The sequence below is a fragment of the Aulostomus chinensis genome, chromosome 15, assembly GCF_037954235.1.
Source record: "Aulostomus chinensis isolate RoL2024-O1b breed Wild chromosome 15, RoL_Achi_v1.0, whole genome shotgun sequence".
In the NCBI taxonomy this organism is placed as follows: domain Eukaryota; kingdom Metazoa; phylum Chordata; class Actinopteri; order Syngnathiformes; family Aulostomidae; genus Aulostomus; species Aulostomus chinensis.
In genome coordinates this window covers 1,864,757-1,891,197 of record NC_141334.1, presented here as the reverse complement: position 1 = coordinate 1,891,197, position 26,441 = coordinate 1,864,757, and the positions used below count along the sequence as shown (strand labels likewise).

Sequence of the window (26,441 nt, the reverse complement as noted above, 5' to 3'; positions counted from 1 at the left end):
TCTCTCTTGATAAAAGCGATGAAAGCAGTTCCACAGGTGAGGTCACAAAGAACGTCCCGGAAACTGAGACGGTCTCTGGTGCCCGAACCACTAGTGTCACTCTGACCAATCAGAGCAGCCTGTGACAGCTGGTACCGCCCCCGGATGTCCCACAGGGTTGTGGCTTCCTGTGGTGAAGGTGGTGAGTGACATCCATGGCATTCATGGTAGGAACTGGATTTGGGCAAACTGAGCTAGCAGGGGACGCTCAGTTAGTAGGTGACATTCCCACATTTAATAAAACCATGTGAGTACACCTGGTATATTGGTCACCTGGTCACACGGTCATGGAAATGACCCTACAATCTTACAAGGGACATGGCAACACGGTGGGAAATGGCTGATTGTCCATCGTCTCCAGGGACGGACACCAAGATGGTCCTTCCTCTGTGCTGGGCGGAGACCTGCGACCCGGGCAGTGGCTGTGAGCCACCCAGAACCAGTCACCGTGCTAAGCTAACTAGCGGTGGTCTCCGACTGAAGTGTCTCGGTCTGAGGACGATGGACGATGAGAGACTTCCCTCACAGCTGGCGTGTCTTTAAACGCGGACGTTTCCCTGATCAATCGACGAATTCTGCAGAGCTAAAAAAATGAACTTGGGCGAATAGATTAGAAGAAGATTTCTGACTTGTTTTCCAAAAACATGCGCAGGACGAGGACCGCTGTGCCGCCGCCGTCCGGCTCGTGCAGCGCAAGAAGTCAGCGCTTGGACGACCGGGCCAATAATTCTCCGACAGCAACTCTGTTATTTTAAAAATGTATTACAGAAAAAAAAACGAAAAAAAAAACATTTAGTGGTATGAACAGAATCTTTCGGGGACTGTGAGGAAACAGCATGGAAAACTTCCTCCGGTGTCGTCTTCTGCTTCTCATTGCTCCTGCTTCATCATTGTGGTCCCAGATTTAAAAAAACAACAACAAAACAAAAGAAAACAAAAAAATAACAACAAAAGAAAACAAATAAGAGGAACCAAACGACAGCAACACGTACAGAAATACAGTAACTCTGCAAAAAACAGGCATGCTAACGGTCTACCTACAGCCCTGGAAGTAACACATTAAAAAAGCTAAATAGGCAGTAATGTCTGCACATTATTTTAACACAACAAAGTATTGACAAAGGAAAAAAGACACAATTCATCACCACGACGACGAGCGTACTGCATGGAGGGCGGTGGCAGCCTGACATCATCAAGGCCGTTATCTGTGAGCTACAGTCCATGTTTACGTAGGACCGTGACGTCCACTCTGTCACAGCTGATCAACTTCCTGTCCAGCCACTTTCTCCTGTGACGAATGAGCGGAGGAACTAAGGCGAGTGCACGAGGTCAGACGGCGCCGCAGAAAGAGACCCATGATTACTTCTTCTTCTTCTTCTTTTTTTAGCTTTTAGTCATTTTGTCTAATGGGATGGGGTGTGTGTGTGTGTGTGTGTGAGATATTGGTTTGAGGTTTCAGTGACTGTGACCCCACCCATCCCTCCCGCCCCCCCCCAACCATCATTAGAACCACCCCCCCCCCCCCCCAAAAAAACAAAAACCAAAAAAAAAAAGCCCAGACCCCTCCCTCTTCTCTCGGTCTCTCTCTCAGACCGGGACATTACGCTTTACTCTCATTGCCATTGGCCTGGGGAGCCTCGCTGGGTACCGTCTTCACCTCCGCTGTAGCGTTCTTCACCTCCGTCTCGCCTTTGTCGTCTTTCACAGTCGTACCACTACGGTCCGAGAGAGAGAGAGAGAGAGCGAGAGAGAGAGAGAGAAAACCGTTAACAGCAAATCACATCGCTGAAGTTTCTGTTCTGCCTTTTGTGACATTTTTCAAAGAAAGAATGAAAAAAATGGGGGAAACATGCAAGATGCTTTGAGGGAATTTGTTTCCCCTCCTGGAACCGAAGCATTTCACACATAAGGGGATCAGCTCGCTATCCTCGCCATACATCAAATACCAGTACACGGATGTCACAGCCATTTCTCAGGGAACAATGAATGCTGATGTGGAATGGGACGCGGCCGCTACAGCAGACGAATGAAAGACTGAGCCATCACCTACAACACAAGCTACAATACACAAGAGGATTACGAGCTGTCTGGACGCCGCCGCCGCCGCAGCTCAGTGACAAGAGCCTGGAAAGCCATAGTTCACTGAAGCGGAACGCTCACGAGCGTTTGTTCTCCTGTTACAACACATTTGTTGTCACGTCCTGGCTTCCATTTTGAATGAGACAGAATTCTTTGTTGTGCCACAAACATTCATCTCCTCGTCTGTTCCCTGCTTCAAAAAAGCTCCTGGAAATAAAGACGGCTCTGTCCGTCGCTCCGCCACCTCGCCGCCGCCATCCGCCAGCAGGGGCGCCGGAACACGGCAAAAAAACTGAAACGCTAAAACATATTTTTTTCTTTACCCTCATTAAACGTTATTGCTGATTTTACAAGAAATTACAGGAAATTGTTGTTTTTAATAAAACTGCTAGAACAGGTTTGGACTCCTGAAAACCAGAAAATAATCTATAAAAAATAATGAGGAAACTTTAGAGTCCATTTAAATACGAGTCCCCCTCCCCCCATCCTGTCATTACATGAGAAATCTCAGGTTTTAGATTTACATTCATTTAGCTGATGTGCGTGGATTCAAATCACCGTGGCGTCGACGGTAAAATCCACCTCCAGGCTAAGTTTCCTCAACGTGAGACGTTTATTGGAACCGTCGGACAACTTCTCAGGAGTTTATCAGCTGTGGGACATCAGTTTTCACCGGTTCAGCAGGAGAATCCTGCTGTTGTTCTCTTGGAATGAAAAAGATTCTTGCATAAGAGCCTGAAATATTCATGTCTGCACTATTTAAGGCTCTATGGTCTCTAGAAATGCTTTCCTCAGATATTTTTATAAAGGAGTGAAACACCGGTTCTGCCGCTGAAGTGCAAGAAAGCCCACACACAGACATGTCTGGACTGGCGGGAGATCCGCGCTTCACTCCTGTCAGAGTTCTGGAGAACACTTCCTCCAGTGACACGTCTGGTTTCATCACGCTGATGCGGATCCATCAGGAGTCTGAGCTCATCCCAGCGAGCCGGTCGGAGAACCTCCGCAGCTCATCTGCTGTCAGGGATCGTGAACAACGCCAAGACAAACACCAACCCTTCATCGCTCCAGAGAAACAAAGGAGCCCAGACAGAAAACAGACACGCGAAGAGGAAGTTCTGACACTTCTGTGACTCCGTATCTTCATTCACCCCTGCAAGTCTAACAGGTTCCGTCGAGTTCTGTAGAGATTATTCTGTTTTGTAGAGAGAACAAAACCTCTTGTGCTGCGGCGGGACTTGAATGTTACTCCCCTGACAGACTCCCGCACTGACAAGTTTAGCTTTGTCTTTTATAGCCCAGGCGTCGCTACACACGGACTCCACGACGCACGAAAACAAGCAATCGGATTCTGGTCGCTGCTCATTTCTCGCTCACCTGCTTCTTTTCCTTCCATCAGTGTAGCAACTAACCACAGCGCAGCCGTTACTACTGACAGTAACCAGAGCCACAGAAGCAGGAGCAGACCTGTAACAAACCTGATTCATCCTTGAAATTCTCGCCAAGCCGCCCCAGCATTGTGTGCTCGGGTGTGAATGAAATGTTGCGCGCGCTGATGCAGCTACAGCTGCTTCACTGGTGATGGGTGGAGTAGAGAGAAGCTTCATGGCATTTGAAGGTGAAGCAGACAGACAAGTGGAGGAGGTGGAGGAATGACAGACAGACACTGGTGGCATCCCATCATGTGACCTCTAAGAGTGACCTCTGACCTTCCTCGAGCGTTCTCAGAAACTGACCCAGACATGCAGTGGACTGATGAATAACAGACGTGGTGACGTAGCACAGGCAGGTCGTTCTACGAGGAGTCGATTATCGCCATTAGTACTATTATTATTATCCCTACATTGTGATACTGTCACCTTCATGTCGAGTGTTGGTTCCCTCATCTGGAACTCACTGGGTTCTGTGGTTACCAAAGCTGAAGATGCATTCATGTGTTCTTCGACTGCAGGAACAGGAAGTATGTTCCATCGTGTAATATCCTGTCTGCAGGAGCCTACAGAGGATTGGAGGTCACCAAAGGTCATCAGGGTGAAAGCAGAGGAAGCCTGAAGGTTCGTGATGGTGACCTTGAAGTCATGTGACTGTGGTGGAGCTCCTTCATCGGCTAACGTTAGCTTTAGCACTTGCATTAATGCTTCTAATAATCCCCTTTTTATTCACCACAGAATTTACTTTCTGCAATAACCCTAAATCCAGTTTAAAATCTCACAGGTTTTTGGAGGAGGGGCCAATGGGAATGGAACCCCCCTGCAGGACCGAGCAGATTCTGGGGCTCTGATAGCAAACTTGGCTTCTGGTTCGCTACTGGGATGCTACCAGTGGAGCAGAGACAGGTTGAGGAATGGGGAAATGGAAATGTTCATACTCATTTTGGGCCGGTGTGGTCGGGTCTGTGCTCTGGGCATGAGGTGCATCCTCAGTCGGGCCATCTAAGTCCTTACTCTGGTGGCTGTCAGGGGCTTTGACTGGGTCACACTGGTTCTGTGGCCCCTCAGCGTTAGCAGAGGGCGGGTTGATTGGCTCTGAGACGGGGGTGGTTAGGTTGGGTGAGGGAGGGGCTTTAGGGGTGTCGCTCAGGTCGACCAAGGGCCCGACATCAGCTTGGGTGTTAACTTTGGGCGAACTGGATTGTGTTGCAGGACTGTTTTTGGGGGAGGACTTGTCGGGGGTAGCTTTGGTCGGGCTGGAGGCGCTGGTCGTTAGCGGCTTGCTAGCAGGACTGCTCTGCCGCATGCTAAAGCTCTCAGTAACTGAATTAGTGGCAGCGGAGGGGAGCAAGGTCACCACCGTGGAGGTGGTGTCTGCAGCAGCAGGCCTGTTTGGTGGGGAGGAGCAGGGGGAGTGAGGGGTGGGGGGGTGATGGGAAAAGGACAGTGAGAAAAATAAAGAGGTAGAGGGAGAGTGCAGGTCAGGGCATAAAAAGGCAGAGTGAGTGCTACTGTGCTGCGGTGACAAAGTAACATAAACACAATCAAAATATTAGCAACACAATACTCAGGGAGGGTGAACAAAAATAGTAAAACAATAAAGTACAGGGAGAAGGAAGGGTTCTACAGGTTAAGGTTCTACTGTGAAACTCAGAATAGAGCACAGACCCCAGGAGAAGCAGTTTGTAGGAGCTGAAATATTTGTTCAATTCAACTCAGGACTTGACTTGAGGCACTGCTGTTCGCCACTAGGGGGCGAGGACACGTGCCAGGGTGTCTACAGGTCCACAAAATACCTCTTCAACTCAATGTTCTAAACAACGGACCTTCAAGCTCATTAAATAGCCTTGAATCTGAATGTCTCCACAAACGTGTACCTGGAGCCTGCAGTCTCCTCCTCCAGAGTCGGTTTTTCATCACCAAGATGAGTAAAATATCTTCAGAGAACCAAAGCTCCAGACGTAGCAACAGCCTGTTAGCTGCTAGCAATCTAATCGAGCCCGATCTAGAAACTGCAGCATCACGACTGAAACTATTTTCAAGTGTGAGACATTGTTGTTTTTAGAATCAGACACGTAGCCAGAACTACTTTCCTGACTGGGCGCAGTGATTTGACACAGCACCTCCAAAGCTCCATTGGAACTTGGGTCAACCGAACCAAACGTTTGTTGAGGACTAGAAGTGCGACTGCTGCTACTGATGATGAGGAGGAGGAGGATTCCTCCTGGACACACCAGCATCCTGGACTTGAGCTAGCTGATGCTAACACTTCCCACCCACTACCAGCCATTGGGCTAAGCTAACTAGCCTGGACCTGAGCTAGCTGATGCTAACACTTCCCACCCACTACCAGCCATTGGGCTAAGCTAACTAGCCTGGACCTGAGCTAGCTGATGCTAACACTTCCCACCCACTACCAGCCATTGGGCTAAGCTAACTAGCCTGGACCTGAGCAAGCTGATGCTAACACTTCCCACCCACTACCAGCCATTGGGCTAAGCTACCTAGCCTGGACCTGAGCTAGCTGATGCTAACACTTGCCACCCACTACCAGCCATTGTGCTAAGCTAACTAGCCTGGGTCTCAGCTCCCTAGGGAACGCTGGAGACGATGGACAATAAATGTGTTTCCCTCGGTTCTTGTGACACCTGTAGACACCTGTTACCTGGTGTGAGCTGCACTTTGGGCTCCTGATAGGCTTTAAAACACACAGTTGGCAAGAAGTTTGTCTTAATATTTGAATCCAGGTGTGTTATTTGTCAAAACATTCACTGCAAATATCTTGTCGATCCAAATACGGCAGCTGTAAGCTTCAGAACATCTCGGCCCCATCACTCTTTCATACTCACTCGGGTTCTGTCAGAGGTGTGGTCTCGTTGGGCTCAGCGGGACCCCCTCCCTCTTGGTTTGGGGTTTGTTCCTCCTCTGTTCTCACCTCAACGATGGGTTCCTTCGACTCGTCTTTCCTGGTGTAAGAATGCAACACAAACTTAGAAAGCTGACACACAACTCAGCCCTGTGAGGGAGGAACGTCTAGTTAACGGGAGTGGGAGGTGATCAGCAGCAGCGTGAAGCTGAATTTATGGTTACTGGGATAAAGCATGCAAACTGGTAGAATCCTTTGAGGTGTCAAACACTCTCTCATGCCGATATTTGATCATCCTCCACACGCAGGCTTTGGCGGAAAGTTTCCCCTGAGGCTCGTCTGTCAGCGTCACTCCCCGCTCGCTGATTGTGCTGAGCTCAAAAGTGCTTCCTCGCTGCGATGACATATTTAGATCCAACGTGCCAAATATCACCTCCTTACAAACCACTGTTCACGCTCACTAAATCTGTTTCATGTGAGCTGCTGGGTTGAAATATTTATTTCCCAGCTGCTAAGACGAGAGATGTTTCAATTTACTGAACAGAAGATTTTCATCAAACAAAAGCTAACACGCAAAAAGGAACGCGTTCACTACGGTTCTCCATATTTAACTGTAAGAAAGCGTGCTGGGATCTGCTGCTGTCTGCAGGGTCCAGTTTGTGAATTCGACTCGGTGTTTAGTTGCATTTAGTTGCTGTACAGTTCATGTGGAGAGCTGTCAGCTGTCTTGATGGAGAAGTACGAGTTCCCTCCCCCAGCTGAGCTGAGACCTGCTGGCAGCGGAGCTGGAGCTCCACGCAGCAGCAGCAGCAGCAGCAGCAGCAGCAGCAGCAGCAGTGTTTGAGGTCTGGACAGGTGAGACTCGTCACTCAGGAGCTCCGCCGACTCACGTGAACGCTGCTTTGCCCTCCTCGATGTCCTTGCTCTTGACGCCTGGCCCGGCCTTCCCGCAGAAGTTCACGGCGATGCACATGAGGAGGCCGCACTTGTTGAGGAAGTAGCAGGTGACGTCAACGCCCACCAGCAGCAGGAAGAAGACCACAATGAGGATGCCTACGATGGCTCCGGTGCCCAGGCCTGAGCCGCCCTCCGTGGCGTCTGGGGGGGGGGCACACCAGCAGAGACAGTGGGAAAAAGGGGTGAAGAGGAGGAGTTGGGAAAGAGGAAAGGGTTAAATATGAAGAGGATGGAATAGAAAGTTGGAGAGAGAGAGGGAGACAGATGGTGAGGAGCTGAAGCTCACGACTACAACTTCCCATGTCTTACCTCTCATTTGTCACATGACACCTTCATAACAGGCTCCTATCGTGTTTTGAGATATGAATAATATTGAACATCAGATTTCCCTGAAACACATCCAGTATTTATGGAGGCGTCTCAGGATGCTGGAATCACCAGCAGGTCCCTGAGGACACAACAACACATTGTTTTCAGATTGTGTCCCACAATCCACCTGGGGAGGAAACTCAGGCTTTCAGAAGACGACTTCCTGCCACGAACAGTGACAGCAATCCCTGGAGACCCGGCCGATTCATCTGCTGATACAGCTTCTCCTCAGGGACGCAGGCTGTGGATGTTTTGGATTTAATGGATTTTTTGACTTTATCCGATTTGCCGTCATGTTGACAACTAATTTGGCCGATAGCCAATGTCGCCAGTTCAGAAGCACTTTTATGAGTTCTACATCCTGAGAAACACATGGAAGCATCCTGAGTTCTGAAGTGTGTTTTCTTTACAGATGAAGAGCTTCAACTACTGCTACATTTGTTTATACTTCCAACTGACCAGGATCTGCTGGGACTGGCGGCTGTCGTCCAGTTTACTGACTCAACTTCACCTGGAACGGTTGTCACTGGACTTGGGGACTGAAGCTGCTATGCTAGTTAGCTGAACGTGTATGTGATTGTCTTCGCTCTGATTGAGCCGCCATTGCTCGAAGTTCATGAAGAAACTCAAGTCAGTTGCATGGAGAAGCCGCTGCCCACTAGTGTTTTGTTGGTGGAACTGCAGAAGTGTAAATGCACCCTACAAACACGAGAAACCACGCAGGAGGAGGGATGCGAGCTTCCCGCCTCCCGGCTGCTTTCAAACCCTCTGAGGTAACGTGAAGGTTACTGCTCATTTCAGCAGCTGTTTATCACCAGGAAACCAGCAGCCACCACATCGAGACTTCCAGGGCAAAGTGCAAATGCTGCTTATTCTTGAAAAAGACGAATTCACACAAAGCTCACAGCCAGGAGAGAATGAACAGGATTTGGCGCTCGAGCGTCACGGCTTTGCATTTCAACATCAGCTTTCTTCCCTCTCATCACTCATCTTGGCATTCGGTGACGTTCCCCCAGACAGAGCTAAACTTTACAGTTCTGGATACAACTCGCATCCCAGGAGAAGAGCAGGAGACCCAAACACTGGTCGGTGACCCGTGTCTGTAACCTCCGCGGGTCGTTTTTATGATCTCATCATTGGAGCTTTCATTCAACCAGGCTGGTTGACAGTACAAACATTAAATCTTCTACAATTTTACACATTAAATAACGCAAGTAACTCAAGCCTGTTTAACGCTGAGTTGTGAAGCTCTGCCTGCTGCGGTAAAAATACTGCTTATCACTCTCTTGTGTTTGTCATCTCACTGTCGAAGGAGACTGGAAGTACTCAGCAGACCAAGGGTAAGTTTATATAAATATATTTCAACCACATCTCTCCACAAATGGTAATAAGCAGCAGTTTGGTGCCAGGTGTGTGTGCGTGTGTGTGTGTGTGTGTGTGTGTGTGTGTGTGTGTGTGAGAGTGAGAGTGAGTGTGTGTGTGTGTATAAGCACCATCAGAGCCTGAGGCCTCAGGTAAAAACACTCTGGAACCCTTGGATAAATCTATAGTGCTAATAGTGTTAGCAGCGCTAACCGGCCACATGGAGACGGATGATCGTCCTGCAGCCACGACAGAATCGTCTGATATAAATCGTCCAACATAAACATCAGAATTTACTGTCTCTTCCTGTAAAGCTGCTGTGCTCCTCTGCTGATGGATCACACCGGGAGGATTTCATCCTCATCGCTCCTCCTCCGCAGAGACGCCGGGTTGTTACACTGTCACTCTGGTGCTTTGGTTTTTCATAATTTACAAAAACATGACAGGGCCCCTGTGGGCCGGAGCCCCCAGAGCCAAGAAGAGCAAACACCCCTGAAACGGAGGAGAGAGGAAGGAGGAAGTTCTGCTGTGTTATGGTTTCCATTCATCCATTACTGCCGAGCCTCAACACGCTCCTGCTAATGAAACAGAGCAGGCTGCTCCTCAGAGTGGTGCGGGGGAGGTAATCAGTATATAATCCACGTAGTAAGGAGCCAGACGGCGAGGCCTCCACAGCCGCGTTTCTGTCCTGCCGTTGTTTTAGTGAGATGTTTTGTCGTATTTTAACCTGAATCCTGGTTTTTCCTGAGCCGAGGGGTCTTAAACTGTGTTGGCTCAGCAAACACTGAGCTTGAACCCACGACACCGGCCGCTGAGGACCCAGAACCTCTCACGCGTGTTGCAGGAACGCCTCGTGAGGAGTTGTGGACATGCAGCTGCTGGATATTTGCCAGCAGATTTATAACCATTTGTGAAATATCATCAAAAAATGCTTCATGAAAATGAAGTGCTGAGTGTCTCCGGTCACGGCCAGCAGAACAGCTCTTCCCTCCACCATCTCACTGGACTGGGATCACCGGGCCGACCAAGCCTACTGAGCTTGTGCAGCACACACACAAAGCCAGCCAAGGGGGGGGGGGGGCCGTAACACTTCTGTATCTGACGGATCAAATGCTGCCTTTTGTCCAGTAAAACATTAAAATACCTTTGATGACATATTCATAGCTGTCATGGAGGTTTCTACCCGACGGGAGCAGCGGGGACGAGCCAACACCTCTGATCCTACCAGAACCCTCAGAACGCCGCTGATCCTGCCTACGTGAGCTGGAATGAATATCTTAGTCAACACGGACAATTTCTAGTTGGTCCACTTTACATGACTTATACAGCACAGAGAAGTACATTCACAGACGCTACAAGTGTCCCCTGAACGCCCCATTAACCTGAAATAAATGACACAAAGGCAGGAACTTCATCTCCTCTGGGACACAGAGGAGGAGGAGGAGGAGCAGGAGGAGGAGAAGGAGGAGGAGCAGGAGGGGGAGCAGGAGGAGGAGCAGGAGGAGGAGCAGGAGGAAGGAGGAGGAGGAAGAGGAGGACGAGCAGCAGGAGGAAGAGGAGCAGGAATCCTCAGATGCACGCAGCTTTGCCGCCACAGATAACATTTCTACTTGAATTATGCCTCTCCGACGTCTCGTGTTTGTTTGCTGCACTTGTATGACAAATTCATTTTTCACGTGAGAGCGCCGCGTGTGTGGTCAACCTCGGTCGTCTAATTTAAATTCAACAGCTTCCTCTCCTGTGCTGCTCTGTAGTTTGCAATCCTTAATTTCCTCTGATGGCTGTGATCGAACTAACAAGTAGCTGTGTTTGCTTATAGGTGGCTACCGTGATGCAGACAACACGTGTTTTCCTTCTGCTCATTGCTTCATTTGCATTTTAACAGGCACAATAAATCATGTGGCGTGTACTCAGAGCCGAGGGGGGTTCACACACTGTTCTCTCTGAGCGAGGAATCATAAATCTACGTGTCAGGACGGACAAACGTTTCTCTTTGCAGGCTTGTCAGGTACAGTGCTGAGCTTCTAACCCCGAAAGACAGTTGACGAGACTTTGTTTCAGGGAAAACTGCACTTTCCAGAGAAATCAATAAGTGCCAGAGGTGTGGTGCCGAGCTCTTTCCTCGTCAACCTCCCAGAATCTCCCACAAGTGATTCTGCAAACTCACAGCGAGTCTGAACCCACACAAACGTCTCTGGACCCCGGTGAGCTCCTGCAGACGGCAAACACCAATATTTACACGTGACTGACTGGCGAAGCCGCGTCCAACGCCATCGGTCCAAAGCAAACATTTACGTCAGCTTGTACGGAAGCTCAGTCACTTATGCAGACTCACCCCAGTTTTAACTGCTCATGCGTGTGAAAGTTAAATCAGTCGGTTGCTTCTGGACGGAGGCGTGTGAGATATGAAGGCGGCGGCGGCGTCTGTGACGTAGACATTTAACAGAAAACTGCACCGGAGGAATATGAAACAGCTCCATCAGCCACAGATGATGTTACCGCCTCTTTAACCTGACGCCGAGGCCTCGACCAGCGGACCACTTGACCGCCTCCCCCGGCGTCTACCAGACGTCTGTGACAGCTCAACGGTGACAAAGGTCAGCAGCACAAACACGAGTCAGAGTCGTGTGGTCGACAGCTACAGCTGTTGCTGCAGCACTGTTAACTATTAACCACAGCTGTGAAATGATTAAAACTAGAAATCTCACTCCAAAATGTCCGCCGCAGTGACCTTTGACCTTAAAAGCATTTTTAGTTCATCTCATGTGCGCCGGTCTTGAAGCGCTTCTGTTGGTATCACACCAACGTGATTGATGGACCGTCACACCTCCAACTCACGACTGTCCCTGTAATTCAAGATTAAAAATCCACGAGTGCTGATTTGTCACGCTTACGGGTGAATTCCAGGGGGCGTGGCTACACCCTGAACCTGTGACTCCTCTGTCCACCAGATGCGACGCTGCTGAACTGTCAGCTCTGCTGTGCCGGACTATTTCACCTCCGCGAGCCTCATCACGGAGCACGAGAGGGAAGCTCCGGCGTGGCGCCTCAGGCTTACAGGTAAATGTCGGTCAAACCTGGCAAATTCTTCATTTGTGTTAAAGTAAAATGAACCCATTAATTAATCTCAGTGTTAACGTTCACAGCATTGAACAGAACACCTCGAGGGAATCACATCTAATTCACCAAAGGTGTCTACAGGAACTGCAGGAGGTCAAAGGTCAAGGTGGCAGGAACGCATCACTGAGGGACTCAAACATGATTCACATGGATTATTAAGGTTTTTCACAGGTGAGCAGCAGAGGGACTAACACCCACAAATTGGACGACTCAGACACACCAGGACCAGAGAGAGCACACGTGTTCCTCCACAGAGAACCCTTGAAGCACCAAACGCCTCCGCACGCCACCGTCTACAGCTGAGGACCGGCTCAGGAGTCCGAGCTGAACCAGGGAGGTGAACCCGGCGTCCAGCTGGAGTCAGAGTTGACAGCAGTCAGTGAACAGGAGGACGACTGCACCACCACCACCTCTCTGCTGCAATTACATCATCGCCTCCAGCAGGAGGAGTCGTCACCTCGGTCACCGCCACCACAGCACCTCAGTGCAGCGTCCTGACTCCACACTGTGCAAGCGATACACAGAGGTTCTACTTTTGAAGCTACAGCACAAGAAAGGAATGCAGCAGATCAGCTGACCACAACATCAACCAGGAGGGAGAGTCAGGAGAAAAGACAACCTCTCACCACGGAGGCCTGGAGAGGACAGACCGAACACACACTTGGAGGTGAAACTCACACCAGACGAGAAAACACACCAGAGAGGGACCTCACCTGTCCACACGTGAGACACCAGGTGGAAGCCCCGCCTCTACTGGTGGACTGGTGCTCTGCAATACCTGTAGAAACACCTTGAATCTTTGATGACCTTCAACTAGCCACTTGGTGACTTCAGCATTCTTATGAGACCATCTGGCTGCCGCCAAAGTCTTCTTTTCTCAGCCAATCACCTCCACCGCCTCCCATCAGCTGTGACGCAGCGCGGTCGCCACGAGCTACAAGCTAGGTTGGCGTATGAATACAGGAGGACATACGCAAAGGAACAGCACACTTTTGTCGGCAGGAATCCTCCTCCTCCTCATGATCATCTTATGTTAATGCAGAGAGAGTGGATACAATAATTTGTTGACTTTTGATAGACAGGCTAACACTTCCCATCCACTACCACTCATTGTGCTAAGCTAATTAGCATCACCCTCCGCTCCCCAGAGAGGGGCATCTCTCTTCTCTGCCTCTGGCGATGATGGAGACCATCTTTTCAACAGTCAACCTAGCGTTCGTTCTGCTGGCCGAGCTCCACCCTCCACCTTTAATGAGGGCCTGAGCCTGAAGTTATGTTTGCTCGTTTGTCTCTGTTACTTCACAATAAAAAAGGTTATTTATGAAAACTTTGCTTTTCTTTATTACTTCTGGCACATTTGAGTATTTTTGTGTGCTACTCTGTGTAGTTTTTACTTTATTCACTTTTATGTCACTGTGGTCATCAAGTCGGTCCGGGTGTTGCTTGAGCAAAGCTGCTTCACTACAGTCAGTTATTAAATTGGCGACTCGAAGTGCCGCAGTTTACATTTGTGCTGGACAGGAGTTGAGAGGTCCACATGCAGAGGACAGACTCAGGGAGCCGGTCAGCGTGGAGCCTGTTCAGAGAAGAACATCTCAATCAGACACGCGGAAAGATGGTGACAAGAAAGGTTTCAGTGGCAGAAATATTTATCGTACGAGTCTGGTGGAGCTGAACACACTCTGATCACGACGGGGCGGTGGGGGCGGGATAAGAGTTTAACAAGCATAGTAACTTTCTGTCTGTTATAATTCACGTTCCAGACTGACAGGCTTCATTCCTCCTTGCTACCACAATGAGGTGCTGTTCCACCAACATAACCCTGCTGAAATCCTGTTTTCTTTCTGGGTACAAGGAAGCAGGGAGATGCAGAAAACCTGACTTCTTCTCGCCGGCTGATTAAGATCCGTCAGAACACCTCATGCAGGAAGGTGTGTGTGTGTGTGTGTGTGTGTGTGTGTGTGTGTGTGTGTGTGTGTGTGTGAGTGTGTATGTTTTCAAGTATTCAATGACAACAACCAGGGAAGAGAACTGACTGCCTGATGAGAACATGGCCTGAAAAGCAAGAGCCATAACCTCATTTTTATGGAGGATGAAGGAAGACAGAATGCCAGACGACAGTGGCGTCCAATGGGACACAGACAGTATTTTCTGTTCATGATGAATTACCCAGGCTGCTATTCTGTCATTATATTATAAAATATAATAATAATAGTGACAAAATAAAATAAAAGACAACATAAGAATTAAAACTCCATCAGATAGAAGAAATTCTTTAAAGCCCTAGTACGGAACATCGTGCGGTTACAGTTTCGGCTGTAAAATGGTGGTTCTGTGCGTGGCACCAAGCCACTACAGACTCATTTCACTAACAGGGTTTGTTTTTTTCTCCCTAATTGTTCATTGTTAATTCCTCCCATCGAGTTGTCCCTGTCATAGCTCCGCCCCCTTCAAGCTGGGGAGCACCACAGGACTAACCCATCAGCTGCATCTATTCATCCACATTTGTTAGCAGGGGGCTAACAGGAAGTCTCTGGTGCACATGCTCAGTAGGAGAACCTGCTCTTACTGTATGTTTGCCGTGTGTCGTTATGGCTACTGAGAAATATTCTTTTACAAGCGGCGCAGGCGAGTCCAGGACTTCGCTGGAGCTCCTGGTGAGCAGAAATGAAACCAGCGCCATCAGCAACAGCAACCATCAGACGACAGAGACACCTCAACTCTCGTCGACCCTCTGGTGGAGGCTCACCAGCAGCACCGGCCACAAATAACACAGAACACAAGAGTGATTTAAGGTTTGGAACCAAAAGAGAAGTGAGTAAACGGCGCATAACCACATAGAATTGTTCTTCTACCTTCGGGCAGATTTGGCAGGAAGGTTCCTTCAGGGGATGAGAGCCTCTTGGGCCTCATCCACCTGAGTGAGCCCCTTCAGGGGTGAGATGGAAAAACCTTTGACAGTTCCAGATTGCTCTTTGCTCAGTCTTCTCCCACTTAGACCTAAAAACACCCGGAGGCACCTCTGGTGTTTCTCTGAATAACCTCCTGAAACTTGATCAACTTCTCAGGAAAACTTAGTAGAATTGTCGACATCCACTGAAAGCTTTGTTTTTCTGCTTCTGTAGCAGATAGAAAGATGAAATAAAACAAAAAAAAAGGCTTGAGGTTTGACTTCTATGTAAAATAACTTGCCTGCCACCTACAATCTTTGAAGATAAAGGAAATCATCTCGATGTTCTGTGTTTCAGCGACCAGCTGAGGGCTGAGCAGACGCAGCGTTTCTACTCATGTGTTAGCGTATCTGCAGCTTCCTGTCATGGTTCCCAGTGGACTTGTACCATCTCTCCAGCCCACAGTGACCCCCTGCTGTGGAAGAACCAAAGTCTGGCTTTGCCGCCCTCCTCGACCAGCAGCCAGAGCTCAGGCGGGAGGCGAAGGTGCCGGGACCAGCGGTTCATCCACCACCGAGGAGGAGAGCCTCGCCGCTGCGCTGGCGACCGCTGGACATCAACTGGTGTTGACAGAGAGATGCGGCACAACAAAATATTCAAATACCTTTGAGCTCACGTTTACTGACTTCAGACATTTGAGCAAGAAAACCCACCGACATGGAGACGAGGGAACCTGATGATCTATAATTGTAAAGGTTCCCGGATCTTAGGACTCGTTCCTGGAACCTGCTGGTACTCGACTGAGCTGCTGCGGGAGGATTCTAACGATGCTGGTCCCCAATCAGTCACTGTGGGAAAAGTGACTTGGGAACCTTTCAAATCCTTCAAGAGTGAGCGTGTGTTTGTATCATCGAATACATCTTTGGTAAAGATAGTAAACTAAACCCTGTAGTGAATGCAAAAAAAAAAAGGAAATTTGAAAGAAAATTTAATTACCAGATTAGTTTCACAAAAACGTGTCATATATAGTTCCACAGTCTCTGTATAAGGTTTTTACCATTTCAAAATGCCTGTTTTATCTTTTGCACTCAGCAGACTTCCAGTATCTTAACAGTCATGCAAGACAGACATTTTGTTAAAGCTCCAGAGAAAAAACTGTGCGTAAAATCAGCTTCACACTCCATGAGATGAACAGTACAAGACAGTACGTGTAGTTATAGCTGCAGAAAGCCATTATGTTCATGAAAGAAAAAGAAACACAATTTATTTCAACCCTACAATGGTTACATGGAAATACACGGATATGTACTTTCAAAAATGTCTCAATAAAATCATTTTACAATATTGAAAATGAGATTTTTTTTGTGTTTAACAGCTGTTGCAGTTACGTTTTTAGACATTTCTCTGCTTTCATGTAAAAAGACAACATGAGTCGAGTCAAAAACACAGCTGAGTCTTGTATTTCAATCTGAAAAGATTATGTACACGTTGTCACAAAACATGATTAGTGTTTCTGCACGACCTCCTGACAAGGTGGTTACATAACAATGTAATTGAAACTGATGAGACATTAGAAAGTGCCTGGGAAAATGATTACCAGAAGCAATCTTTAAATTTCTGTCTGCTCTCTCACTCTGTACAACAAGACTCGTATCAAGGGACAAAAAAAAAACAACAAAAAAGAAAAGAAAGAACAGAAATTAGGCACAACATTTGTACTCATCGTCTGGTTAACACATTCATAATGCTCGACCGGGGAGCTTCAAAGCAGCTGCATAGCATTCATGAATACTGGATCATGCCTCGTGTCAGCTTTCATGCAGTGTTCATGCTTTAGTGTCGTCTATGACAGAACAGTGGAATGATGTGTCTAGGGCAAAAAATTCCAAAATAAAAGCCTCTTTACAATCGCCAGAATATTGTAGACACACATCAAACTGTAAGGTAATTTCTCCATTTATAACTCCTCTTAAGGGAACACACCAACTTTTTGGGAAGAATTTACTGTCCAGCCTCGCCAGAGTCGCACGGACAGGACGTCCTTCTCTCCTCCACGAGTGCGGCGTTCCGCAGGAAATTAGGACGACTTTTTCCGTAGTTGTCGTCCAGGATTTATACCCAATCCACGACGGAGCTGAGTCCGTCCTGGTCTGTCCCGAGTCAGGGAGAGACTCCTCCCAAGGTGAGACAGAACATATCAAACAGGTCTGATTATTTTTGGACTCAGTCGGGTGGCATGTACTCGTGCACTGAGTCATACAGTCGCTGCTGAAGCCAGGCGGTGGGCGCACACTCCTCCATGATCTGCTATGCTACCACTTCTCAACCACTTCCATTCATTAGGCTAAGCTAACCAGCGTGGGTCTCAGGTCCCTGGAGAAGGGTTTCAAACTTCGTGTCTGGCTCTGAGGACGATGGACAATAAGAGACTTTCCCAAAAAGTTGTTGTGTTCAGTTAAGATCACATTAAGGCATTATGAATGTGTTACTAACTAAAACAAAGCTGCAATACTTTGTTCACATCATAGAGCACCCAACTCGTAGCAGTGACATTACCTTCTACAGAGTTCCCTCCCTAAATCTATTCACATGAAAACAGAGGAAAACAGAAATATCGACAGAATCTAAATCCCCGAATGATGCGAGTACTGAGCACCTGTAACATCATGAAACCAAACTCTTATTTTTATTCTTGTGTGTGGCTGCACAAGGGTAAAAGGCATAGAAATCAAAGGAGTCGGGCCAGAGGATTTTAGAGGCTCAGACTATCCTTTCTCCTCGAGTGAAACCAGTTTATGAGAGCCAGAGCACCGTCAGCACGGAGAGCAGAAGAGCTGCCAGACTGTACGTCACGCACCAGCAACCGAGCGTAGCTGAGGTTATTGACCAACCACAGATGACAAATATATATTCCAATACCCACATCAGAGTGATAATCACAACATGTGACAAACAAACAAATTAAAAAAGGCACAAACAGAGAAAGAAATTTGTGTGTATGACAATGTCATGGTCCATAGGTGTCCAAGAAGTTCACACATGAGACGGACACGGAGAGACAGGAAGCAGGAGAGAAAGAGGGAAAAGAGATGGAAAAATAGGTCAGAATTACAGAAAAAACAAGTCTGATAGGTTATTAGAAATCAAGGAGTAAAAACGGAAGGGGTTAACGCAAAAAAGAAGCATGTTAGTAGCACAGCAGATGAGACGTAGGTGATGGCAGGCATGGGATGAAGGACATGAGGGACATAACGGAAGTGGTTTCAAACACACGGCAGTCCAGGTCTGCTGTAGGTTCAGTACAAACAAAGACGGGTTACTCAGTCATCGGTAGCACAGCTTCGGATACGAGAGATGACAACCTGGATGCAGGACCACATCCACGGGGTCGGGCTCTTATCGTCTGTAATGGCCAGTGGTGTAAGCAAGTGTACGCTCGTCAAGTGCCACTAAACCTGATTTAAAAGCCTCATTATTTACAACATCAGGTCGTTAATGGAGAAATTATGGACATTCTGGGGTCTGACGGTGTGTGTCTTTAGCGGCGAGAGCCAACGCTGGAATACTGACAATTCAATACCCGCCCGCCCGCTCGCTGAGCGGAGCGGTGACGCTGCCGCAGCCTCTCAGTGACAGCATACCCACTACGCTCTTGAATCCTTGTCCTTTAGTGAATTTGCAGATTGACAGATCAGAAACACTTCCACTTTGATGCCCAGTAAAAGCCGTTTCAAACCAAGCATGATTTTTCTTTTGTTTTTACTGTAAAATCCAACTTTACAGGCAACAGGAACAAAAGCACAGTGACAGCCCTCTTCGTACGACTGCAGCTCACCACACCTCTGACTTCACTCACTTCTTCTTGTGACACGTCCTCTGAAACGCCACTTTGTTTTACCAGGCGTTGCATAAAACACGAGTCGGATCAAATCGGAGGGAACTAAACTTTCAACATGATCGGCTCTGTCGGTCCTGAGGTCATGTGATCACCCGCATTGGCTTGTCAGAATAAATCCATAACTGAGGAGGGACTCCGATTAAATCTGCTAGCTGGGTATGATAGACCCTGATCTCACCGAAGAACAACTGATGACACTTTGGATTTGATGACATCATATGGTCTTGGCGTGAGCTGTCAGCAGAATTCTTTCACTTCTCTGGCTTTGTCCTTTGATGCGATCAAAACGTTCACGTTGGTGAAGTGGCCTGACTGAAAATCTGAGTGACAGTAAAACCTTCCTGCCCGTTTGGGGGATTACACACATGTATTTACTGTAGGGTCAGACGCAACGCAACAACACAAAGAACTGATGGTGAACGGCGATCGCCACGCTGTGTTTTTGCATCTCACTGGTGAGAAACGGCTTTTAACTGTGATCCGGGTTTCCTTCGGGGCGCGTCTGCTGTTGCAGCTACGGTTGTGTGTGCGTGTTAGGAAACGGACAGCGTCAGGAGGTTTTGCTCTTCAGTGATAAGGATGTGTGCACATGAGGACGGCGGGGGCGACACCACTGGTCATGGCGGGAGGGGGCGGCCCATGCAAAACCACACATCCACAACAGAAGCTGGTTATGAAGGCCAAGTCCATGACATGAATGAATGGGTGAACTCATGTTATCAAAACTGCAAAATTCAGGAGCTGTTTGTTGGTGTGACTCCAGAGTTAGCCGGGGAGATTTGGATGCATCAACACCTGCCTTTTTCTACACGTTTACAAAGGCGTGGTTTATTTTGCCTGATGTTTCTGGCCTGGAAAGATGATGACTGAACTCTATGCAGCTTCTTTGTGAGTCTTGGCGTGCCGAGGCTGCCCAGCAGAGAACCCAAATTGCCTGAGCCAAACTGTTGCGACAGACCAGATTCACCGAGCAACAGGTGACGTGAGATGTTTGCACAGAGCCATCGTCATGAGATGCATTCACACCACTTTGGGGTTTCAAGCCGTTTACGTATGTGACTGATTTCTGAGCAAAACACATGAATTCAACCTCCCCTGCATTCACAACTTGTAGTGCAGTGACATTTTAGCGCAGGACATGTTTACTAAAGAGCAGCTGCTCCAGGAAATGCTACCAAGAAGCCTAACTCAAATGCAGATGTTGTAGTTAAAAGTAACTTCTCCTACATCCATCCAAGACTAAAAAAACCTGGAAGAAATACTAACAAACCAAAACAAAAAACAAAAAAACAAAAAAAAAACGAAACCAATTAAGAGAATTAAAGGGGGACTGACTTGGAGGGAGCCCACGTGAAGTAGGCCAGCTCGTATTCTAAGTGATCCAAACCTCCCACTGCTACATGGCTGTTGCCCAGCAAGCGCATTAAGAAAATAACTGCTTTCTTTATGTGCCATGCACTAGCAGCAGCTGCTTTTTAGGGTCTCCGATGATGTACAAACAGAATTAATACAGTTGGAAGTGGCATCATGCAAGGACAGTAAAAAGGCTGCATCCCCACCGCACTGGAGCACCTGTCATCAGGTCAGAGAGGTACACAGGTGAGGAGAGAGTGAAGGCAAGTGTGACTACGAGTGGGAAAAGGGAAAGGAGCACGACAAGTTTGGGGGAAACTGTCTTATATCCCATCGTCTCCAGAGCCAGGCGAGAAGACAGAACCCCTTCTCCAGGGAGCGGAGACCCACGCTAGTTAGCTTAGCACAATGACTGGTAGTGGGTGGGAGGTGTTAGCATACATCTATCAAACATCATCAAAACAGATCAGGTTCCAAGTTACAGTGGAGCTTTTTTGGCTGCTGCGTCAAATCACTACGCCCAGTCAGGAAAGTAGTTCCGGCTATGTGTCTGATTCTAACATTTCAGTGTCCCTCATTTTAAATATTTCACCTTTGTTGTTTTAGTTATCATTTTTCCTATTATTAGAACATTTGGGACAACAGTGGAATTCAAGATTTTTGATGAAGGCATGCTAACACTTCCCACCCACCACTATTCATTGTGCTAAGCTAACTAGCGGTCAGCTGGTCTCAGCTCACTGACTCATTCACAGAGGACAGAAGGGTCCAAAAAGATTGTGTGTTCTTTCAAGTAAAGAAGATGAAAGGAAGAAGATGAAAGGAAAGGTGGTCTCTTTGTTTTAAGGAGACACTTGCGGTACATTAAACGTCTTCTTGTCTCTTTGTGTCTAAATTATTAATAGGGACAATAATTATTGGCATCATCGTGAAACTGTGATATCAAGGAAATTGTTCTTGTTGAGATGATTATTAAACATGATTAAGCACGATTATCAGCGTCTGGCATGACGGGAAGGATTCCAGCGACTGGTCTGTCTACCAAACAATTATCATCTGACTGGAGGTGAACAGTCGGGAGTCCAGACGTTGTAGCTTTGTGAAATATAAACCGCTAGAAAAAGCAAAAAAACAGGTGGTTTGGAGTCTTTTCTAATTGTGGCAACAGAACGATGCTTTCAAAGATAAAGATGATCGTACTAACAAATCAACTGAAGATTTATTGGGAATCAAACACCCCTTTCTCCATTAAGACTGAACGACGAGCCACGCCATGACCCGCCTTGCGGTTACGTGCTCTCATTGGCTGGTAGTTTTTGTTTGGTTCTGCTAACAGCCAAACAAACCAAAAGACCCACGTAAAAACAGAGCCCCGATCTGCAGAGGTAATGTTCCGTTTTTAGGGTATCCTGGAATTTAAAAGGTTTTTAAATCATCCTGAGATAAAGAATGAATGTGATTTATTCCCACAGAAGCGCTCTGGCCTGTTTTATTTCTGTGAGCCAATCATAATCGTCGTTGATGGGGATAAAGGATGTGGCGATGGTGCCCTCGCAAAATAAAATTGTACAGCGAGAAATAAATCTTATATTCATATTTGTTGTATTTCTTTACAACTACTCATCAAAAGGTGATCCATATCTGTCAGAAGTAGCTCGCTGGCGGGTGCAGTGTCGTGTCGCGAGGGGGACTGACCACAAACAGACTGAAGTAAATAAGCGCTAGCAGCTTACACCTGCCATGTCCTTCCAGTAAACAAGGAAAAATAATGGACCCATATGAAGAGGAGGAAGATAAAAGTCCCTGAGAAAGAAGGTGTGGATGGTAGAAAGACAGGATGATGGGGAGAAAGCAGTTCTTTTTCAACAGGAGGGAAAGTTTAACCTCAGTTTGGGCCCTGGAGAAGTGCAGTGGGGAGGCAGCCTGAGATAAAATGTGCATCTTGCTCACACAACACAACAAGAGAGCAAAGGCCGACCGTGACCACTGGAGTAGAGCTGAATTCAGTCTTAACTGGATCAAGTGCTCTCGCTCTGACTGCTATCTGCTCTGACTTTATTGCTCAGTGAACCAAAGTGGCGACCGCGGCCTCGTCGGCGCCACGGGAAGATCAGCAGAGCCAAGTCCTGTGATAGGAGTTATGTCTCCAAGGGAGGGAAAATACAGCGAGACGCTTTAATATCTGCTTTAATTATTGCCCAGGTGGGAAACTGTGTGAGGTCAGCAGCATCTTCTAAAATGTAAATAAATTTGTCTTTGAATGGAACAAAGAGGATTAGAAAGAGGATTCCTGACTGTTAACTTCATAGTTGTTATTTAAAACTTCAGTCAAAACGTTACAAATCTTCGGATTCGTGGAAATTTCACAAAGGGCGGCGCAGAAATGAGACTCCACCGGATGCAGTCATCAACCCTCACGCTGGATCACACATGAACCGATAAATCAACTGTGTTGAAAGAATTCAACATCTGATAAGACTGACAACATAACGTCCAGTGAAAACTGTTGGCTGTGGGAAGTCGAAAATTCGAAAGCCTGAGACGCGCGAGGCATCACGTGTTCGTCCCAGCTGCCGATTCTGTGGCGCTTCTGACATTTGAAGTGCTGGATGACCTCATCACCCTGCGATGAGAGCAGAACGTTGCATGTTTTTGTTTGTGACTTGTGTAAAGGACATGTTCAGAGTGGCTCGCTGCATCGACACGTCGCTGCATGCATCACGAACGGACCTGTTTTTTATCTGGCAAGACCCGGAATGAATAAGATAAGTTAAGATGAACCTTTAATCCTCCCACAGTGGGGAAATTTACAACGTTACAGCAGCAAGAACAAAGGGGAATTTAACATAAATTGTATGTGTGTGTTTTTCTTTCAAAACTAAAGAAGCACAACTTTATCATTACTACGCTTCGGCCAGAACTGGCTTGTGATCACGTGGCCGCTGAAAGCCCCAACCACGTGTATTTAGCTTGAAGCTAATGGAGGGTTTAGTTTACTATCTTTACCAAAGATGGCCGCAAACTAGCAACAGCAAAATCGTCTGTTTAAAAACTGTCGGGCGAATCGTCGGGTTTATTCCGCGTCGTCTTTATCCAGCCGTATGATCAGTGAGTGCCTGAAAGGCAAAACACACTTCTTGGGTGAAGTATTGCTTTGATATGCTGTTGTATTTGACTGCATGCTTGAAATCAGCACGGACTCTTTGTTGCCTTGCTGGCCAGGTGTCCCTTGAAAGGACGACTGTGTTCAATATATCTTTAACGCTGTTATTTATTAGCTTTCATTTTTCCAGCTGCAGTCGGGATCACGAGACGTCGTCCCGATTCCTGAATTGAACCAATCAGAGACGAACACTCCTCCCCTTTACGTCAGGCAGAGAACAATGACCCAGGTCAGACCAGCAACCTGACGCGGTAGCGGTGCAGGTGGGGTTTTTTTGTGGTCACGGTGGAGGCCTTGGTGCTCTGTGGCTGGTGTGTGCTTGTGCGTGTGTGTGTGTGTGTGTGTGTGTGTGTGTGTGTGTGTGTGTGTGTGTGTGTGTGTGTGTGTGTGAGTGTGTATGCTCAGGGTGGGATGATGGGAAGAGTACCTGGGACAGTGGTTGGCTCTGGAGATGTTCTTAAGGAGACGACGCCAGGCTGCGACCTGCCCTTCTGATTCACTGCCACCACGTGAACCTCGTACTCGGTGTCCCAGTCCAGACCGTTCAGCACCACATACTCACCGTCAAAAGGAATGCTGATCTCAGGTTTCCACTCACGTACGTGCTTCTGGAGGGCAGACAGAGGAGAGGACAGATGATTTTAGAAGGAACCCACTTCTTGGAGGTGTTTATTGTGATAAATATAATTATTTTGGAAGGTAAATGTGGGAAGTTGCGACAGTGATTTAAGATCTAAAAGTGAACTGCAATGCGGTCCCAAAGTGTTACCTCCTTGCCCTGCATACTCACAGCCTTGTATCTGACCAGGTAATGTTTGATCGGGGAGCCGCCATCATCCTGCTTGATCCAGTTGATCTTCAGAGAATTGCCCCTCTTTTGGATCATGCCCTCTAGTTTCGGGGAACTGGGCTCCCCTACACAGGACAAACCACAGGGCCACCATTAATAAAAACAGCTGTGCACAAACATGAACATCTCCTCAAAGTGCGCATATCAGCCTGCATCAATCAAGGTCAGCAAAGCTAGAACGTACACTGATTGCAAGTTCTACCTAACAAGATGCAAATTACACTGCAATCAGAGGCCAGAGGGAACGGTGCGATCAAGGCTTCTGCTGCTGACCTGAAGTTTACAAGAGTTTTTTTGTGCTGCCGTGTTCTTCCACTGAGCTCGAAGTTCAGACATTACCGCGCTTAGATCAAATTCAGCAGGCCACTGGCTCCATTGCTTGAAGCAAAACTTCATCCAAATTGTGTTTGTTGCCTTTCAAGTCCTCACTCAAGGTGCTATGAGTAAAGGGAACGTTAGCTTTTACTCTCAGGCCACTAGAAGGGAGAGGCCGTCGCCCCAAACTCACTGACTTTATACATTTTGATTACACAGTTAGCCGTGTTAAAGCATTTATCCTGTGCAGGCAATCCTGTATAAACCAGGAGGAGGTTTATCTTCACCCTTTTCAGATTTGAATCAACATCTTTGCTGGCACATAAACAAAGAAAAAAACATTAAATCATTGCATGTAGTTCAAACCGACACACAGAGATGCAGTTTTCCAGGCGTCAGTGTTAGTGGTTAAATAGGAACGTGGAGGCACGTCATCTCGATCGTATCACTTGAGTTAGCGTGACAGAAGCTGGTAGTATTAGTAAGAGCAGCAGCGGCGGCGGAGGGTAGACATCGCTACATTCAGCACGGTTATCCATGAGCATCATTCAGGGTTAGACATGTTTCCTCTACAGCTAAAACAGAGAGAGGGCTTGTTAGAGTGGGAGGCTCCTCCATGCAGGCTGGACATTTTAGGGTGCTGCTACAAAAAAAACAAACAAAACAAAAAAATCACATTTTTATAATTATTATTATTTTCATTTCTTCATTTATGCAGACACGAGGTCCCAATAAGTTGAGACCAGTGATGCAGACACATGCAGACAGGACCAGAACTGGAAGAGAAAGGATGCAATGAGACAGAGGACAAACCCACTTGCATGCAGCAGAGAGGTCACAGGCTGCTGAGAGTCCCGTCAGGAAAGAACAGAGCTACGCTGAGAGTGAATCATGTGGCGATAAACACAAAAACAAAGTTTCGCGGGTGATTTCCCGGACTGTGTTTAGCTGAGTGGCACCATCAGCGGAGAACTGGGATGTTACGACGTTTAAATGCAATTCAAAATCCAAATAACGAAATTACAGGTGTTTCAAGTCTTGAATCTGCAGGTTTCACAGTCTCATCTGTGGTTTTAGAGGTCGACTGAGTGGGAAAAGCTCTAACAGGCACAATTTGAAGCTCGTCACCAAAGACAGGCAGCGAAAAACATCACCCGTCTGATTTCAATTCTAATAAACAAGCACGACACAGAGCGAGCAAGGAAAAATAAAATACACAAGAGCTGAACGAAGGCCAGACACCACAGGCCGGCCCAGGAGACCTGCCCCCGTTTAAGATCGGGACTGTTCTGCTTCCATAATCCAAATAGTATTTTATTTAATCTCATATAGTCACAAAAAAATCCCATATTTTCAAACATGTTGTGGCAAAAGACATGTAAGATGTTTCATCAATTTGACTGACTCGTGGTTACAAGATATGACTTGTTGACTTGTTCCCAAACTTTAGGGGGAATCTTTATTTTGGAAATTATTTTGAGCAAAGGAATTATTCTTCGTTGCTTCAAATGAGTTACGTTGAAGAAATGAGTCATGTCTCATGGCCTGAGAAAATAAATTGAGGGGAAAGGATATATTTCATAGACTAATTAAAAAAACAAAGCAACTCCATACGTATTCCTTCCCGCCCATCTCGGCTCTCGATGTGGTTAATTTGACAGGTCTGAGTTGGCTGGTGTCATGTGTCTGTAACAACCCGGTTTTAGTCTCCACGCCGGTGTGAAAGAATTCAGGCTCACGTGGCTTTCG

General features: G+C 47.3%; 1 protein-coding gene and 1 long non-coding RNA gene across 9 annotated transcripts in view; one reads left to right on the top strand and one right to left on the bottom strand.

Annotated features, from left to right (window-relative positions):
* Nucleotides 1–1,598: 1,598 nt before the first annotated feature.
* The window catches only part of ncam1a (neural cell adhesion molecule 1a), a 242,629-nt gene continuing 217,786 nt past the window's right edge, over nucleotides 1,599–26,441 (bottom strand). For 4 of the 8 annotated variants that reach the window (XM_086227245.1, XM_086227248.1, XM_086227247.1 and 1 more), the window contains 6 exons: nucleotides 24,318–24,442; nucleotides 23,955–24,135; nucleotides 7,305–7,512; nucleotides 6,398–6,514; nucleotides 4,487–4,936; nucleotides 1,599–1,754 (listed from right to left, as the gene is read on the bottom strand). In XM_086227245.1, coding sequence (XP_086083371.1) covers nucleotides 1,640–1,754; nucleotides 4,487–4,936; nucleotides 6,398–6,514; nucleotides 7,305–7,512; nucleotides 23,955–24,135; nucleotides 24,318–24,442 — 1,196 coding nt within the window. In that variant the 3' untranslated portion in view covers nucleotides 1,599–1,639. The remainder of the gene's footprint in view (nucleotides 1,755–4,486; nucleotides 4,937–6,397; nucleotides 6,515–7,304; nucleotides 7,513–23,954; nucleotides 24,136–24,317; nucleotides 24,443–26,441) is intronic. The other 4 variants (XM_086227251.1, XM_086227253.1, XM_086227252.1 and 1 more) reach the window with 2 other exon arrangements.
* Nucleotides 10,652–13,538, top strand: LOC147248125 (uncharacterized). Its single transcript, XR_015119567.1, has 3 exons — nucleotides 10,652–11,699; nucleotides 12,054–12,162; nucleotides 12,249–13,538. It is a non-coding gene; the product is annotated as an uncharacterized LOC147248125 (long non-coding RNA).